This window comes from Sphaerodactylus townsendi, linkage group LG07, assembly GCF_021028975.2.
Source record: "Sphaerodactylus townsendi isolate TG3544 linkage group LG07, MPM_Stown_v2.3, whole genome shotgun sequence".
Classification (NCBI taxonomy): Eukaryota; Metazoa; Chordata; class Lepidosauria; order Squamata; family Sphaerodactylidae; genus Sphaerodactylus; species Sphaerodactylus townsendi.
In genome coordinates this window covers 121,255,063-121,274,003 of record NC_059431.1, presented here as the reverse complement: position 1 = coordinate 121,274,003, position 18,941 = coordinate 121,255,063, and the positions used below count along the sequence as shown (strand labels likewise).

Below are 18,941 nucleotides of genomic sequence, written 5' to 3'. Positions count from 1 at the left end.
GTCTACAACCTGCGGCTCTCCAGATGCTCATGGACTACAAATCCCAATTGGCCATGCTGGCAGGGGCTAATGGGAATTGTAGTCCATGAACATCTGGAGAGCCGCAGGTTGCAGACCCCTGTTCTAGGTCTTTTGAGGTCATGTGGTGGCCACAGAGCTACAGCAGACAGACCTTGGGTCTGATTCATTGTGAGGGAACAGTCTGCGTCAGAGGGATTTGGGGAAAAGCACCTGCTGCAGCCCTGGGCGTCTTCCCTTTGATGCCGTCCTATCCCTTCAAGCTGGTTCTTCGCACTCCAGTACCAGTTCTGTGAAGAGGGGCATAAAACAAGGATGTGCTTTCTCGTTTTTTTTTTTTTTAAATTAAATTGTATTTTTATTGTATTATTATATTTGTTACATTCAATATGTTTGTTCCCACTATACATTTTTCCTTTTTCACCCCCCTCCCCCCCTCTTTTCCATCAATTATTTCAAGCAAGCTGCAGAAGGTTCATCCTTCTTATTCTCTTATTCATAAGAACATAAGAGCAAGCCAGCTGGATCAGACCAGAGTCCATCTAGTCCAGGTCTCTGCTACTCGCAGTGGCCCACCAGGTGCCTTTGGGAGTTCACAGGCAGGAGGTGAAAGCAATGGCCTGCTGCTGCTGCTGCTCCCGAGCACCTGGTCTGCTAAGGCATTTGCAATCTGAGATCAAGGAGGATCAAGATTGGTAGCCATAGATCGACTTCTCCTCCATAAAACTGTCCAAGCCCCTTTTAAAGCTATCCAGGTTAGTGGCCATCACCACCTCCTGTGGCAGCATATTCCAAACACCAATCACACATTGCGTGAAGAAGTGTTTCCTTTTATTAGTCCTAATTCCCCCCCCCCCCAGCATTTTCAATGAATGCCCCCTGGTTCTAGTATTGTGAGAAAGAGAGAAAATGTCTCTCTGTCAACATTTTCTACCCCAGGCATAATTTTATAGACTTCAATCATATCCCCCCTCAGCCGTCTCCTCTCCAAACTAAAGAGTCCCAAACGCTGCAGCCTCTCCTCATTCCATCGTTCTTCGTTAGATCCGGCTTCTTCCATCCATTTTTCATACAATGTCCACAGCTTCACAATATCTTCTAGTTTCTCTTGCCATAGTGTATTTTTTGCCAGTCTCTCAAAAACCTCTAACTGCATTTGTTCCCAAATATATTCCCACCATTTTGAGACTGTCCATTTCTTGTTATCTTTCCAGCCCAACGCCAACACTGCGTGTGCTGCTCTGATCATTATTGTATACATTGGTTCCAAATTTCTGTTCACTCTTATATCATCTATTATCCCCACAATTAATAAATCATTGTTTACATCAATTTTTACTTTTACTAATTTTTTCTCCCCTGCTGTGAATCACAGAAAGTTGTCTGTGTTTCCTATATGGCAGTTACACGTTCTCTTATCATGCACGTACTTGATTGTTCTTCCTTATTGTTGTTTTCCTTGGGCACTTTCCCTGCGCGGTATTTACTGAACGTTGCTTACCGTGTGCCAGCCCAACAGTGCGTAAAAGGCACTTTGATCCACACATTAGAACATGCGCATAGTGCTTTTCCACAGAGGCGAATAAGAGCTAAATAAAATAAAATAAAGATTATCTTAATGGTATAACGCTGAAAGTGGAACAGTCCGTATTAAGGTTCTAAGTCAGTGATGGCTGACCTTTTTGAGACCGAGTGCCCAAATTGCAACCCAAAACCCACTTATTTATCTCAAAGTGCCAACCCAGCAATTTAACCCGAATGCTGAAGTTTTAGTTTAGAAAAAACCGGTTGATTCCTTCTTCCTCCGCCCCACCCGCTCGAGCAGGGGCCAGCCTGCTCTAGCCTCCAGCAAGTCCTGCGCACACCTCTCTGTGCCTCCTCTGCGCCCCCCCCCCCCCCCCCCCCGGGCAGCAGCCACCCGGAGCACAGGCACCAGACCCATCGTACTCAGTGGCCCAGGCCAGCCTAGATGTGTGTGTAGGGGGTTGATTTTCCGCCCCCCAAATGACAAACTCTGTGTGCGCGTGCCCACAGAGAGGGCTCTGAGTGCCACCTCTGGCACCCATGCCATAGGTTCGCCATCACTGTTCTAAGTTCTTGGAGGATACAGGGAAGCAAGTGGATTCCCCTGAACAGAAAAAAAAATACTTCTACATCGTTTGCTCTTTATAGGGTTTGCCCTTTATAGGGTTGGAAATTTAAAAGGTTTGGAAGTCTATAGACCTTGAACTTCTTTGGAATAAAACTGAGTGCACCACACCAACCCAGCAATGTACAATTTTGGGTGGGAGAATTTCAAATAGAAACTGTTATTGTGTTGTCGAAGGCTTTCACGGCTGGAATCACTGGAGTGTTGTGGGGTTTCTGGGCTGCATAGCCGTGTTCTAGTAGCATTTTCTCCTGACGTTCTGCCTGCATCTGTGGCTGGCATCTTCAGAGAATCTTCCTCTGAAGATGCCAGCCACAGATGCAGGCGAAACGTCAGGAGAAAATGCTACTAGAACACGGCCAGGCAGCCCGGAAACCCCACAACACTCCAGAAACTGTTAGCTGGACTGAGAAACTGGCTTGTCTCCATATCGTCAGCTTTGTCCTGAAACAGAATGTAAAAACCCGTGGCATTTTCGGTACAGAGGTGATATTGCTGGAGGGTGGTTTTCTGTAAGCGTCTAACCCACTTGTGAACCACTTGCGAACTGGAAAAAAACCCCACAACTGCCTGCCGGTGTCACGAATTGGAGACCTGCATTTTCCACTCCCTCAAGTTAGTTCTCGTCTCCACATACAGGCATCTCCGCCACCTGAGATTTGTTTGCCACTGTCTGGATGGCCGTAGTCACAGTTAAATCAGATCATGCGTTCAAACAACACAGAATGTGTCACTGGACGCTATTATCTCTAATCAGAATGACTCCCTGAAAGATCAGTGCTTTCTAAATTGTAATGTCATTCTTGTAGATGTTCAAAGATCGTGTGAAGGCTTGTATGACCCAGGCCTCTCTACCTGTTTGCATTTTTGTGTGTGTCATAAGAACATACGAACATAAGAACAAGCCAGCTGGATCAGACCAGAGTCCATCTAGTCCAGCTCTCTGCTACTCGCAGTGGCCCACCAGTGCCTTTGGGAGCTCACATGCAGGATGTGAAAGCAATGGCCTTCTGTGGCTGTTGCTCCCGAGCACCTAGACTGTTAAGGCATTTGCAACCTCAGATCAAAGAGGATCAAGATTGGTAGCCATAGATCGACTTCTCCTCCATAAATCTGTCCAAGCCCCTTTTAAAGCTATCCAGGTTAGTGGCCATCACCACCTCCTGTGGCAGCATATTCCAAACACCAACCACACGTTGCGTGAAGAAGTGTTTCCTTTTATTAGTCCTAATTCTTCCTCCCAGCATTTTCAATGAATGCCCCCTGGTTCTAGTATTGTCTTGGTTTTAATTTTTATTTTATGTATTTGGGGAGGGGTATGCTGTTCAGTGCAGGGAAGCGTGAAGAAGGTGAGCGGATCCAAGATGTTTTGTGTTAACGCAGGAAATTGAGTTACCTTGTAATGTACATTTTCCCGTGCCATTCTCAGAAGGTACTTGGGGCCGGGGGCTAATGAATAGCTCCAACAGTATTTCTAAAATCACACCTTTAAAAGCTTGTGAGTCATTCACGTGAACATCAAAAGCTTTCATTAAGAGTCTTTCTCAGTATCGCCCGGTATGCCTCTTTTTTCTTTTGCACAAATCGAATTGGAAAAAGTGTGTGGCAGGAGGGAGAACATGAGAAGAGAACCTGAATTCTTGGATTTTTTTCTGGGCTGTCTCCTCTCCCTGTTCTAGGTATTCTGAGACCCAGTGGTGTACTGCTAATGGGGACATGGGGTATCCCATGACCCCAGGTGCAAATGAATTTGTCATATGGGCTTTATTCTTCCATGGAAGAATAAAGTTCAGCAAATGTTTATATTGGACAAAAGATCTCACCAAGTGGAACTACTGCCAGTGGAAAGTTATCTAGACAACTGGAAGCTCTGGGGGCAACTAGAACCAGGGGGCATTCATTGAAAATGCTGGGGGGAAGAATTAGGACTAATAAAAGGAAACACTTCTTCACGCAACGTGTGATTGGTGTTTGGAATATGCTGCCACAGGAGGTGGTGAGGGCCACTAACCTGGATAGCTTTCAAAGGGGCTTGGACAGATTTATGGAGGAGAAGTCGATCTATGGCTACCAGTCTTGATCTGCCTTGATCTCAGATTGCAAATGCCTTAGCAGTCCAGGTGCTCAAGAGCAGCAGCAGCAGAAGGCCATTGCTTTCACATCCTGCATGTGAGCTCCCAAAGGCACCTAGTGGGCCACTGCGAGTAGCAAAGTGCTGGACTAGATGGACTCTGGTCTGATCCAGCAGGCCAGTTCTTATGTTCTTATGTTCTTATGTTCTCTGGATGGAATATAAAAAAAAAGAGTTAGATGCACATTATTTTCCAATTGATTACTAAACTATATATTGTATATAATTGACACTAATTGATACTTTCCGCTTGATAATTGATTCCTCTTACCTTCTGTTTCTTTTTTCCTTTCTCTCTTAACCTGGTAAGAAGGTATTAACTGATAAAATAAGTGATAAGAATAGCAAATACTATGTAATGATGATACAATTACTAGTACTTAAGGAAATATTCCAAACTAGGAATAAGAGAAAAATAATAGGAAACAATGTGTTTAATCTTGAGAAACCTAAAAATCTAAGAAACAGTTAGAAACATTGATGTATAGAAAATAATAGATTAATTGTGATTGAAGGAGAAGTCCTTTTAAATGTTATGTAATTGTTTGTTTGTCTGTTATATCCAGCTTGTAAATAAGAAACAATGAAAAGACTTAGACTGAAGACAATGGATACCTTAAGTTTGGATCTGCTCTTTGTCTGACACTTTCTTTTTTCATCACTACTTCTTTCCCCTCCTTTTCTATCCTTCCCCCCCTCCCCCCTCCTCCCCCTTCCCCCTTTATACATATCTCCTCTCCCCTTTGTATTAACTCAAACACTGTTATAGCTAGTGATTCTTTTCTTTGTCATTGTTAAAAAATTTAACCAATAAAGATATTTATATTAAAAAAAATTGTCATATGGGGGGGTTGGCCGCCCTCCCCAACATGATGAAACGGCGTGCGTCTGAGCCCCGCACCACTGAGCCCCCTCCCCCTCCCGGCCTCCCTGCAGGCTGGCTCCTGCCCTCCCAGGCCCTGGGGAGGGCAGAAGCCGGTCTGCAGGGAGGCTGGGAGTGTGGGGCACTGCGGCAAGCAGCCCAGGTGGGCACCATGGTACAGGCCAGCCAGAAACCAGCCTGCCACTGCGGTGCCCGTCCAAGCCGCCCCAGAGCCCCCACACTCCCCTGCCTCCCTGCTAGCTTCTGTAAGTGGAGCACGGGTGGGGGTGGGGAGCCGGGCTGTGGGGGGCGTGGGGAGGTGGCCATGCCCCCCCCCCCCAGTGCCTTTTAGGCCCAGCATGCCACTGCTGAGACTGACATCTTTAATCCCGGCCAACTGGCATACAAAACTGAATTACCTGTAATCAGTTACCCTGTTCCCCCGAATATAAGACATCCCCGGAAAATAAGATGTAGTAGAGCCGTGGTGGCGAACCTTTGGCACTCCAGATGTTATGGACTACAATTCCCATCAGGGAATTGTAGTCCATAACATCTGGAGTGCCAAAGGTTCGCCACCACTGTAGTAGAGGTTTTGCTGAAGTGCGAAATATGAGGCATCCCCCAAAGTAAGACGAAGCAAAGTTTTTGTTTGGAAGCATGCCTGACAAACAGAATACAGAAATATAAGACATCCCCTGAAAATAAGACATAGTGCATCTTTGGGAGGAAAAATTTATATAAGACACTGTCTTATATTCGGGGAAACACGGTACCAGAAAAACTATAACTTTGTCCAGTAATTGTTTGTTTGTACAGAGCCCGTTTTAATTCAACACTGCACCCCATCTTGCTGCAGAGTATTAAAGAGACAGTCAAAGGATATCGCTTGCAGGCAAAATGACTTTAAAAGAGCAACACAGTGCCTTGTTATGCCCAGCTAGCTTTGGCGGTCTCTGGAGTTGTCCTGGGTGCCTGTCCAGTGCCAACTTGTGTTGGGAAACTGTCTGGCTTTGATATCACTGACTGCATATTAAATAATAATTAAAAGATTTACAGAGGTGATTGCAATCAAACGACTTGGGTATTTTTTATGGGATGGTTGCGCTCAGCTTCTAATTTTGTGGTTAGGAAAGACACCACTTCAAAGTGGAATTCTAAGTAAGTCTGCCGGTCGTCCCGGTCTTCATTGTTTTCCTGTTCTTTTGTTTTTAGTGTTCCGAGGATCCCGTGGGCTTTTGCCATGACTGAAGTGTGTGGGGTGATTCTCTGCTACATCTGGTTGCTTGTCCTCCTCCTCCACAGACACAGGTATAGTGTTTATTTGCTTATGGCTTTAGTTTCCACCCGAGCTCCAGACCTGTCCATAATTTGTCACTTTGGTTTATATAATCCACCTTTCCTGCTGAGACTCAAGGTGAGCCAAATACAGTCAACATTGAATGGGGCATCCGGTGAACAGCACAGTACGACTTGTGCTACCAAAATCAGAAAATAGATAGAAATCTTGAACTGAGCTGAAATCAAGCCTGAGCTTTTGAACATGGTTCAGTTTAGGTTTCATCTGAGCAATGCCTCTTTCAGCTCTTGGAGCACTGGCTGTTCGTAAAAGATTGCCTGGTGCGTTTCAGGTCTGGATTCTTCTGTCCTCCTGGGACCGTAACGGACTCAGCACAATAACTTCTTGTGCAAACCTCTGCAGAGTATTTTTCAGTCATCTCACCTGTTCTGCCTTTCTTGAAGATATGTACTAGCTGCGAAAGGCAGGGCACCAGCTTTCTGCAGCTCAGGTCTTGAAAGGCAGGGCACCAGGTCTTGAAAGGCAGGGCACCAGCTTTCTGCAGCTCAGGTCTTGACACAGTTCAGCAAAGCTCTAGAAACATTCTTGTGTCTCAGTTATTGACTGGGGTAACAGACCCTTACACTTCCATGCTTGGTTTGACAGTATGAACGAGGAAGGTGAAGATTCTCCTTTGAAGGTGTAGCAAGAGGTATGAGCAGTGTCTTTGTTAAGCTGAGATCTCAAAGCCCCGCTGCAAGATAAGCCAGTCTTAGTGAATTGAAAACATGTATGCCGAATAAAGGTTAACTGAATTCAAATTGGAAACATTGAATTCGATGGAAGCAGAACAGGCAAGAATACAAACCAGAGATGGAACAAGAACCGGGGAAGCCAATCCCAAAAATTACTTGCCGCAATACAAGGAAGCTTAACAACTAGATGTATTGTATTCACTATTACTTATATACTCGTCAGCAAACAATAAGCAAAAATCATGATAGATATCCAAGAATTATTTCCAAACACTTAGTCCGTTTCTACTCATGCGTAGTCCATTGAGAGAAAGTTTAAAAAACGCAATGGGACCTCCGTCCACTCACCGCGTTACTGAAAGTTAATGGATGCTGGAAAGACCAGCTAAGCTGGTGGAAGACGCGGAGCAGCAAGGAAGGTCTCTGAATTTCTTTTTTATAAAACAAGATGGATAAATACACTATCCCAATTTCCATACTTCACATCTATACAATAAATATACGAGTATATGAGTAATAGTGAATACAATACATCTAGTTGTTAAGCTTCCTTGTATTGCGGCAAGTAATTTTTGAGGTTGGCTTACCCGGTTCTTGTTCCATTTCCAACATTGAATTCGAGCCTGTGATAAGGACTTCCCATATTGTAACAATGGCATGGGGTGTTTTTCCACTGCAAGAAGTTCCACCAGGAGAGATCATTGTTCAGGGCGTGGCTGGAGTCCTACTGAAAAACAAAAAGGCCCCCCCCCCCCCCCCCAATATTATTTGTGTCTTTATTTTTTAATTGACGATTTCTCTTTCACAGTCCATCCAAACAGGGTCCCAGGAAACACTCAGATTAAATACACTGGTGCTTTACAGATTTTCAAAACAGCCGATTCTGAGCTTCCAGTGCTTTCTTGGCATGCACTAAATGTGCTGTATGCGGGATACATGAGATACCGGAGTAATTTTTTTCCTACATATTTCTAGGTCTATCCTTCTGCGTCGAATGTGCAGCCTCATGGGTACCGTGTTTCTGTTGCGTTGCATCACGATGTTTGTCACCTCCCTGTCTGTACCAGGCCAACACCTACAGTGTTCTGGAAAGGTATGTATGTATGTATGTATGTATGTATGTATGTATGTATATTTATTTATTTATTTATTTAGCTAGCTAGTTAGTTAGTTAGTTAGTTAGTTAGTTAGTTAGTTAGTTAGTTAGTTAGTTAGTTAGTTAGTTGCTGTTAAAGTTTGTATACGCCCTATCGAGAAGGGCCTCTAAGGTGTACAACAATAAGAGATAAATCATAGTTCAGCTAAATACAATCCAAAACTAAACAGGTAATAGATTCCAATATAAATAAGTACTAACTCCCCCATTTGAAACAGTGGTTATCACAAAGTTTAAAATCGAATCGGGCTTCAGCAAACCCATTTTAAAACCCTCCCTAAATGGGAAGACTGCTGGCTCCATCAATAAAAGATGTAAACAGAAACAAGAATGGGGGGGGGGGCACCATCAGAAATCCACTGTTACTCCCAAAGGCCCAGTGGAACAACTCAGTCTTGCAGGCCCCAAGCGAATTCACCAGAACTCCATGCGAGGTTGCCCGACAGCTGAGAGGAGAGTGTTCCACCAGGCAGGGGCCAGGGCCGTAAAGGCATCTACCCCCGACCGATCCCGAGCTTCTTTTGTAGAGAGGATGAAATTACGTTTGTGACGAGCAAGTCAAGCTCTGCAGTGTTGACAGCAGGTTGCTGAGTTTAATCTGCGGCTTCATTTGTTTTTTAAAGTCTGGGGCCTGACGTGAAAATTTGGAATACACTTACCCTTTCCTCTAGCAGAGGTGAAATGCAGAAGTCTCTCTGGGAGACGTGTACAACACCAGGCAAAGATTCTCCCCATCATGCTGGCAGGGGATGATGGGAACTGTAGTCCATAGCATCTAGAGGGCTGTGAGTTTGACACCTATGGTTAACGGGAATTCCTGAACTAGCATCTGGCTGCTGTAGTTGACTGACTTATGGCAGACCACACGAGACTGACCCCTGACAAGGTACAGGTTGATGCTGATCAGGAAGGTTGACTTCTTGGTGGGAACTGTGTGTCCCACACGATGGGGTTCAGTTGACTCTCCCTGGCGCAGTTGAATGTCACGGGCGAAACTTTGGCCCCGTGGTGCAAATGGAGAAGCGAGTCAATTTGGCTTCAAAAAATGCTTCCTTCCATCGCATCCGTGTAGAGGCGAGAAACGGTTTCCATCTGGGATAGATGCTATTCCAGGAGTTGAAAATTAGAAAAAAAATTAGAGCCCAGCTCACCAAGGCCGGGTGCTGAACATCTGGTTGACCTCACTGGAGAGCTGAGATGCTCTTAGTCACGTGGCATTGATGTTTTGTGTGTTTAAGTGTTACATTCTGGGCTAGGTTGTACTGGCAGTAAGTCTTAAGTCTTTTTATTCATTCATTCATTCATTCATTCATTCATTCATTCATTCATTCATTCATTCATTTATTATTTCGATTTTTATACCGCCCTATCCCCAAGGGGAACTCGGGCAGTGTACAACAAAATTAATGCAAACAAGCGTTGGGGGCAAACCATACCAATTAAAACAACAACAGCTCCATAAAAACTCCAGCATTAAAAAACATACTAAATTTCATTAAAACCAGCTGGTGATATTCATCATAATAAAAGGCACCCAGTAGATCCTTTTTCCTTTAAAGCCTCCCTAGGGAACAGCAACCGACTCCTCCATGGGAGGATAATCTGATATGTCGAGCAGAGCCATACTTTTGAGTTCTCTTAACATTTCCCACCCAATATTGCTTCTAACAATACGTGACAGCGATGTGAAATGTGAAACTCCAGCAGCAGGCAACTGCGATTTGGAGCGGGTTTGGCATGACGCTAACTGGAGTACATACCTGCGGGGACTACATGTTCAGCGGTCACACCGTTGTCCTGACGATGCTCAACTTCTTTGTCACAGAATGTAAGTATAGAGTTGGAAAGCTGGTGATGAATCTAGGGACGTCTCTTGACCCACCCCTCTCTTTTTTATGACCAGCCTGGTCCTGCACGGGCTGGTATCGGGGCGAATATTATTTTATTTTATTTCTATCCTTCCTTTTTCCGACAAAGTCAGACTCAGGACGGCTTACAGCAATAAAATGGCACAGAATTAATGCACAATAAAATGTAACCGTAAAACACATACATGTGTACTTTTAGTAACATTTAAACTCTAATTAACCATGGATTCTATGATTCTAGGTGGCACATTTAAGTAATAAATCCCTCTAGAACCTATTTTTAAATGCCAAATAAAGGTTGTTGTTGTTGAAGTAATAAATCCCTTCCTTTGTCTCACACAGCCTATCAAAGGGAATCATCTAATGTGGGTAAAATTTCCAGGCACAATAATAGGGGAACCTAACCAGCCGGCATTGAGAAGTATAAAACTCTAATGGGATCCAGCAGAGAAGTAGTAACAACAGAGAGCCAGCTAATGTAAAAGCAGTAGTAGTATTTATTGCATTAGCCATGGGCTGTCACAATCAATACATAAAACAAATGTTATTAGACATATACCATAACTACTAAAAAACCCCACCTACCAAGGATAAAATCTTCTGGTGGGTTTTCTGGGCTGTGTGGCCGTGGTCTGGTGGATCTTGTTCCTAACGTTTCGCCTGCATCTGTGGCTGGCATCTTCAGAGGTGTATCACAGACAGAAGTCTGTTAACCACTGTGTCCAGAGAAGGAAATGTTTGGGGTATGTAGAAGAAGAAGAAGAAGAGTTTGGATTTATATCCCTCCTTTCTCTCCTGTAGGAGTCCCAAAGGGGCTTACAATCTTTTTTCCCTTCCCCCCTCACAACAAACAATCCCGCGTGAGGTAGGTGGGGCTGAGAGAGCTCCAAGAAGCTGTGACTAGCCCAAGGTCACCCAGCTGGCGTGTATGGGAGTGTACAGGCTAATCTGAATTCCCCAGATAAGCCTCCACAGCTCAGGCGGCAGAGCTGGGAATCAAACCCGGTTCCTCCAGATTAGGTAACACGAGCTCTTAACCTCCTACGCCCAGGGTGGGGAACCAATCAGTAAGTGTTTGGGTGGAACTTGTTATGCAAATATGTGGTTGAAATTGAACTAGAACCCCCAAAGTGCTGTAGGCTATTGACTGTCGTCCCTTTGATTACAAAGCCAATTATGCCAATTGGCCCAGGCTAGCCTGATCTCATCAGAAGCTGAGCAGGGATGGGCGAGCACATGGGGCAGGACACAGAGGCAGGCAGTGCCAAACCACCTCGTTCAGTCGTTACATTGAAATTACTTGGGGATTGCCATAAGCCTGCAGGAACTTGACGGCAGTTTCCACCACCACCACACCAACTGGAGAACAGGTGTCAAACTTGCGGCCCTCCAGATGTTATGGACTACAGTTCCCATCATCCCCTGCCAGCATGGCCAAATCCCATCATCCCCTGCCAGCATGGCCAATTGACTACAGTTCCCATCATCCCCTGCCAGCATGGCCAATTGGCCATGCTGGCAGGGATCAATGGTGACGTAGTCCATGAACATCTGGAGAGCCACAGGTTGCAGACCCCTGCCATAGTGTATTGTTCCTGTACCCTAGTCTTCATGACTTGCATACAGATGTGGTAAATGAACCTGCCCCAGTACAGACGGTTACCTGTATAAATGCCCTTGCCCGTTTCATTTCCTAGAGCAACTGCAGGGGCCAGTTGGTGTAAAAGCCCTGCTTTCAGATTTACAGTCTCGGGGGCCCTTCTGCCTCAGGGGAGCTGGAGAGGCCGAAAAGGGAGGTCGGTTTGAGACTTTCTGAATGGGCTTTGAAATCCAGCAGGGGGTGGATCTTTAATACCTTAAACGTCTTAAGATATTGCTGTCTCCAGCCTTCCTCAGACACCTGAAAACTAAACAGACTGTAAAACAGGAGCTGCTGACTAATAAGAATGCTATAGTGCTTTCCTCTAGAGGGCTTCTTAAAGGGGCAGGGTCTAACTAAGGTTCCCTCCCACATAAAACTGTACAAAAAGCAACTAAACCCATTCTAATTAAGGGTACTACTGAGGCTAAAATAAGGAAAAATAGTGAGGGTGTCTCCAGGATTATTAAACAGTGCCATCCTAAGCAGATGTAAGCCATGTCAGTGTGCTCAGAATGGTTTCCCTCTGTTGCTCCTTAGATACGCCAAGAAGCTGGAACTTCTTACACACCCTGTCGTGGGTGCTGAATCTCTTTGGAATCTTCTTCATTCTGGCCGCTCATGAACATTACTCCATTGACGTGTTCATCGCCTTCTACATCACGACAAGACTCTTCTTGTATTACCACACCTTGGCAAACACGCGGGCCTATCAGCAGAGGCAGGAGAACCCCGGATCTGATTCGATGTTTTTAGTTTTTAGAGTGCAAGCGTCAGCAGGACCCTGTGCCTAACTAATAATGCAAGTGGCTGGCCCTTTTTGAAGCCGACTCTGCTGAGAAAGTTAATTGGATAAAGACAAGCGGGTTTTGTTCTTGCCTTCCTGAAGTTATTTGTGACTAATGTGCTGCGGGAAAGGCTGGAGAAAGAAAGAAGCTCCTCTAACCGCTGTGACTGCCCTGGCTCCCCCAGCCTGAGATGTTTTCCACCAGACTGAGAGAGGCTGTTTGTTTCTTAGTATGCAGTGGGCACGGTTACTCATCATGAGGTCCTGCAATTAATACATTAACGGTTAGGTTGCTGCTAACTCAACTTGTGTGTCGGCCTTCGAATGTCTTCTCCTGAAGGGGACGGAATGACTTTGGATCCAGATAACCTCAAGTACTACCTAGTTTGGGTTTGTTGTTGTTTCTTTGAGAGGACTAGCTAATGCAAGTGTCATAGTTCTGTAGTCGTTGCCGAAGGGAAAGTGTGTTTTGGCGGAGAAGTGGGGGAGGAACTCAGCCTCTTAAGAGAAGGGAGCCATCCCCCCAGGGCTTGAAGCAGGACGAGATGTACATGTTGCAGGAAAGGTGTGTGAAAGAAGCAGTCAACCCCCCCTGCCCCGCTTGAGAATCACTTAGATACTGCTACAGTGACACTAAGGTGGGGTTGACTGATTCAGAGAAAATGATTTTATAATATTTTTATGCCCAGAGGTTTCCTTGTTTACATTTCAGAAAGTCTGTTAAAAATAAATATTTTGTCTTTTTAACAACGAGGTTGGCTTAGTCTTAGTGCCACATAAACTCTTCCTTTGGAAGGCAGTATTAAACACATACAGTGTGCGTATGCTTTTAAAATGCTGCTGCTAGTAGAATAGAATTCACCAACCGTCAATAGAACAGGAGGCACTTTAAAGCGAAGGGTTGGGCAGTAAGTAGCTTTTGGGGGATGCAGCCCCAGACATTTAGGTCACATTTTGTCCTGTCCCCTCCCCCCCCCCTCCTTGGGCTGGATCCGGCAGGTCTGCTCAGCTAGTGGAGATTATTTCCACTGAGGCTTAGTCCAGAGAAAATAGCCTCTGCTGGCAGAACGAATCCATGGGATCCCGGCCATTACAAAAGAGTCTCGTTCGTTCTTCCTAGAAATGACAGATGTCAGAATATAATTGGCCGGCCTAGACAGGAGGAGCCCACTTTTGATAATGACCCACCCATTTATTTCTGTAAAGCAGCGAGCGGTGTTTGATTTTGTCCCCTCCCGGGCCTACTGCCTTGCGTTCTGATGCTGTCAGCATTTCTCCCATCCTAGCTGTCTTCTGAGGTCAGGCTTGGACTGGACAAGGAAGGCAGGAGGAGGAGGAGGAGGAGGCTGCCTCGGAGCAGCGGGAGGACTCAGCTGCTTTCTCCCATTCAGGCACGACTTGTTCAAAAGCCCTTCCTGTGTTTTGGAGCTGAACGGGTCGGCACAGACGCTTCGCCCTCAGCTGTGTCTGGTAAATGTGTTCAGGAAATGCTTTGTTCTTACAAATAAGCGGCTTGTTTACAGTACAGTAAATGGAAGTCCCTCAGGTGTTTGGCACAGGTAGTACATATTCTTTTCCTTAGAAAGCTCATCTGCTGGTGGAAAAAGCCAAGCCGGGAGTCCTGGAATCGCAGCACCCAGCCGTCGAAGCCCGGACTCCCGTTTTTTCATTCAGAAATTAACTTTTGCGGAAACTAATCGGGTTTGCACTTAATCTCCAAAGCCCTCCACTAACGGCAGTTGTATGTGGACATGCTAAATGCTTGAAAAGAGTTGAAGTGGCACGCTGGTCCATATGCAGGTTTTGCCAGCACGTCACAAGCTGTTCATATTTTGGGTTATCTTTTGTTACCCATCTGAATGTTCCTTTGTTCAGAACTGCTCTGCCCACACGACTAGGCGCTCTAGTTTTGTGGAAGGGGGGCATTCTTGTAATCTCTTGAAGTCCCCGAGGGTTTTGTGCGTGGATCCCTTAATGTTGTGACACTGCTTAGAGCCGTGGTGGCGAACCTTTGGCACTCCAGATGTTATGGACTACAATTCCCATCAGCCCCTGTCAGCATGCCCAATTGGCCCATGTGCTGGCGAAGGGGCTGTGGAAACAACAATCCCATAACATCCTAGTCGCCATAAGGTTCACCCCTTTATTTAGAGACTCTGTTTTTCAAATCCCGTGCAATGCGAGTTGTCTCTTTGGCACACAATAGCCATTCAGCTTTTTTGTACATTTCCAGTAATTACATAGTATTTTCGGGGAGGGGGGGCTATAGGGCATTGTGCTTCCCCCCCATCCACCCTTTTGTTTAGCTTCTGTCCCTTATTGCTAAACCAGCCTCATAGAGTAGACTTTGTTTTCATCGCTCAGTGTTCCTGCAGGTAATTTCTAATGAAGAGCAGCATCCCTTTCAAGGTCTGTGTTGCAGAAGTTTCCACAAATGGCAGGTCGTTTATGTTCCAATAATGCTCAAGTTGGACACCATTCAAAACATTCAGAGGCTGTCCTGGTGCTGTGGTATTAACGTGTTCCTGTTTTAGACCTTAGAAATGAGATGCAGAGAAGCGGGCGGATTTTCACGCTTCCACGAATCTGCGGACCAGGACTGTGCTGTCTAGTCTGGAATTGTCTTGTTGTGCAGCTTCTAGCAGTACCGAAGTACCACAGCAACGCGGTATTCATTGACCGCTCGGTTATTGTTCGATGTGCCCCTTTAAGAGAGGATAACGACTCACTCGGAGTCGTCCTTCACTCTCGCTGTCTGAAGCCCTAGGCGTATGGGCGTCGAGATACTTAGTCTTCTCTCAGCGCCTGGGTCGTGTGGAGCCTTTCCTTTCTAGGTGTTGGCTTTTTTGGGTCGCACGGAAGAGCGTTGGGATTTCTAGCACGCGTCAATCGGTGCCTGAAGAAATGGTCTGGCTGTAAACTTAAATATACCGCGCCAGCACGGTTTTACAGAGAAGTGGGATCTCAAGTGCCACGCATTGTAAAGGCAGTAAATACGAATGTCTTAACAGCGTTGCTACTGATTTGGGATAATGTGTCCTTTAAAAGACACTTTGAGAAAAGAGAGACCCGAAATAGCCCCTGGCACTTCACTGCGTCTTTGCTGGGGGGGGGGGGGGGGGGGGGGGGGGGTCCCCCTTCCAGAGTCCGTCGCAGCCTAAAAATGTGCAACTCTGTTTAAGGTGGCCTTGAAGGCACAGGTGTCAAGCTTCAGCCCCTCCAGATGATATGGACTACAGTTCCCATCATCCCCTGCCAGCATCGTGGCTGACGGGGATGATGGGGCTAGCAGTCCACAACATCTGGTAGGGGCGCTGCTGAAGTTTGATACGATGTGCTATAAGGCTGCTGTATTCTTTTGCCCGAATGGTTCTTAATGAACTGCCCCACGAACCACCCAGCTTAAAAAAATTCCTTTTGCAAAGGAGAAATTGCTAAAGAGCGCAGGGATCCCGTTTTACAGTTTGGAGAGACGTCATGAGGAGTGTCCGGCCATTCGAGCTGGGATTGACAACGGGCCCACTCCAGATCAAGTCCATCGCACCTTGTGACTAATGAGCTGGATCCAGGCAAAGTTTACGGTTTCTGCTGACTAGCCCCTCGTACTGCTGACCCCAACCCCACCGTGTTCCTCAGGGTCCCCTGGACACAGCACTTTGGGCGGGAGCGGGTAAGCGGGAAAGTTTCACATTCCACAGAGAGAAAAGTTTACTCTGGATTCAACCCGTTGGTGCTTCGTGGCTCGAAGCGCCAGTTCTCGCTTTGTTGACTCCATGAGAGCTTTCTTCTGGGCACACGTCCTCTCCTAGTGGTTCTTGGTATCCTCGGTTCAGAATACGGCCCCACCTGTAATCTGAAATGGGACAACCCTTCTCACTGAGAGCTCAGCCTTAGCTCAGGGGAACTGATTTCCAATTCTAAGTGTAGAATTGCCTCGGAAGTTGCAATTTGCATTCCGGGAGGCTGGGGAAATAATGCTTTCTATTTTGTATTATGAAAAGGAAAGGGCTTGGAAGACAACACCAGAAGGTTCTATGGAAACTTCAGAAAAGCTCTGATTCTTGAAGTAGTAGCACAGAGCTTGATGTCTTATTTCATAAGTGCAACAGATGTAAGCAATTCATGATCCCCGTCATGGTGTAGATGAGCTACTTTACACTACAAGTTCTAATCAAAATAGCTATGGAATATTATTTTAAATATCCTCATATATATTCTGAACCACGTCATCCTTACAGTACGTGTTGTCTATTCAGAGATAAGATAAACGGCATAACAGCTCTTCCAAAAATTTCACATTCAACCTTCTGTTTTGGGGAGGAAAAAGATTTGTACTCGATAAAAGTGAGTATATTACAGCATCGCTTTCGTGTGCATCTTCATGTAGTGCTGTTCTGTTTGGAATATATTGGTGTTTGTACAACTGGTAGCAAAGCAGATGTAAAGCGGGATAACACAGATCTGTTCCGTACCTTCTCCTGGTAGTAGAAGTTGTTCTGCTAGCAGAAGAAGTTCTGACATCAGAGGAACACTCCCAATTAGCCGAATGGACCCATGGAGACCAGCTGAAAGCTTGGTAGAGCTGTATGTCTTGGAAATGCCAAAAAATAAAGGGCTACCTCCTGTGTTTGTCAAGTAGCCGCCTTATAAAGTCCTCTTTTACCCCCTTGAGCCCAAGTCCACACTAAATCTGCCTGCCTTTGGAATCACAGCACCTACCAAGTTGAGATACCTTGGTCTAGAGCTGATATGGAACCATCTCTGCTTAGATGAAAGTTAAATTTCTCCTTGTTATTCATGTGTTGGGAGAGGTTTTGTTTGTGTGCTTGTTACTGAGGATTACAGAAAATCTGTCAAATACTGTTTTGTTAAAGACAATAATTTTAATCATACACCCTCTTCTCAGAGGTCCCAGGTTTGAGGAAAAAAAATCTTAATCAACAGAACTGCATGAATGAGCTCTGGGCCTTCTGGCGGCTGAATGATCAGACAGTTTCGTCTTTCAAAGGGAGCATGCGCTGCAGCTACCCAGTTGTAATCCCAGAAAAATGTTCCGCTGGGTGAACATTGTGGTGTGAGTGGGATGTACAAAATATGAAAATACATTCTGTTTTCAGAAAGGAGTTGGACCTGTCCTGTTTTATGTTCTGTTCTGTTTTATGTTCTGTTCTGGGTTTTATGGTAGACCCGTAATGGCAAATCTTTGGCACTCCAGATGTCATGAACTACAATTCCCATCAGCCCCTGCCAGCATGGCCAATTGGCCATGCTGGCAGGGGCTGATGGGAATTGTAGTCCATGACATCTGGAGTGCCAAAGGTTCTCCACCACTGTATAGACCCCTGAACAAAAAACTGCCAAAAACACACCCTAAATGTGGATTTAGAACAGATTTCAGAGCTCAAGAGAGTCTAAGCATGTTGTCAGGTTCTCTGGAGATAACCGTTGCTGGTGTGGTTCCAGCCCTGGCTTTTGTTGAGTGTGGCCTGCCGAAATCCCATATTTTTAAAAAAGGCTTCATTCATTCTGCAGTTCTGTTTTCCTGCCGTCCACAAACGGTTTGACATCCTCGCTGTTTTTGCTTTTCATTTGGCTTAGCCATGGAAAGAAGAGAAACGGTCGGTGATCTAAAACTGACCTCTTGGTGCTTAGCACAGTCCCTTTGCTTCGGCTCTCTCTCCCCCTTGCTCTTGAAGACCATAGTATTATTTGAATGTTCCTGTTGCAAAAACGTTTGAAGCACAGAAGCTGTGTAAATAGAGAGATTTCTCAGATTTGAACCAGATTTAATTTATATTGTTTTGTATTTGATGTATTAAACTACTGAAGTATTAAATAAAAAAATCTAAGACGAGTTGGAAAGTGTGGATGGCTGGAATCCTGTGTTCTTACCGAGATTTTCATTTAAGTTCACTTCTAACACTGGTCAGTGGTAGAATTCTGAACTGCGTGGGCTCAAAAGGACGTCTTCTCGAGAGCAGTGGGAAAGGTTCCTGTGAATCAAAAGTGGCCGCACACATATAGGAGATTGCTTACAGTGTCTCTGCATGAGTCACTGTTCTAACCCTGTCTCCTTTCAATTGAAGCATAATTTTGGACTAGGAATTCTTCTCCTGGCTGGATTCTCTACGTGACCTGTGATTAAGTGGCCCATTGGTTCTGAATAAGCATAAGCATTTATTGTCATTGTGCACGCACAACGAAATTTACAGCAGCATTCCTCGATGCACACAATTTCAGACTCATACCCCATCCTCCCTTTCCCCTTCCTCCACCCATCCCTACACAGCCCCAAAC

The 18,941-nt window shown here is 45.4% G+C and overlaps 1 protein-coding gene across 1 annotated transcript in view; it reads left to right on the top strand.

Moving 5' to 3' along the window:
* The window catches only part of SAMD8 (sterile alpha motif domain containing 8), a 41,291-nt gene extending 23,726 nt beyond the window's left edge, over positions 1 to 17,565 (top strand). Inside the window, 8 exon segments of the mRNA XM_048503262.1 lie at positions 6,376 to 6,471; positions 8,170 to 8,303; positions 8,824 to 8,834; positions 10,055 to 10,178; positions 12,398 to 12,582; positions 12,585 to 14,597; positions 14,778 to 15,826; positions 15,989 to 17,565. Of these exon segments, the coding sequence (XP_048359219.1) occupies positions 6,376 to 6,471; positions 8,170 to 8,303; positions 8,824 to 8,834; positions 10,055 to 10,178; positions 12,398 to 12,582; positions 12,585 to 12,713 (679 nt within the window). The 3' untranslated portion in view covers positions 12,714 to 14,597; positions 14,778 to 15,826; positions 15,989 to 17,565.
* The last annotated feature ends 1,376 nt before the right edge of the window (positions 17,566 to 18,941 follow it).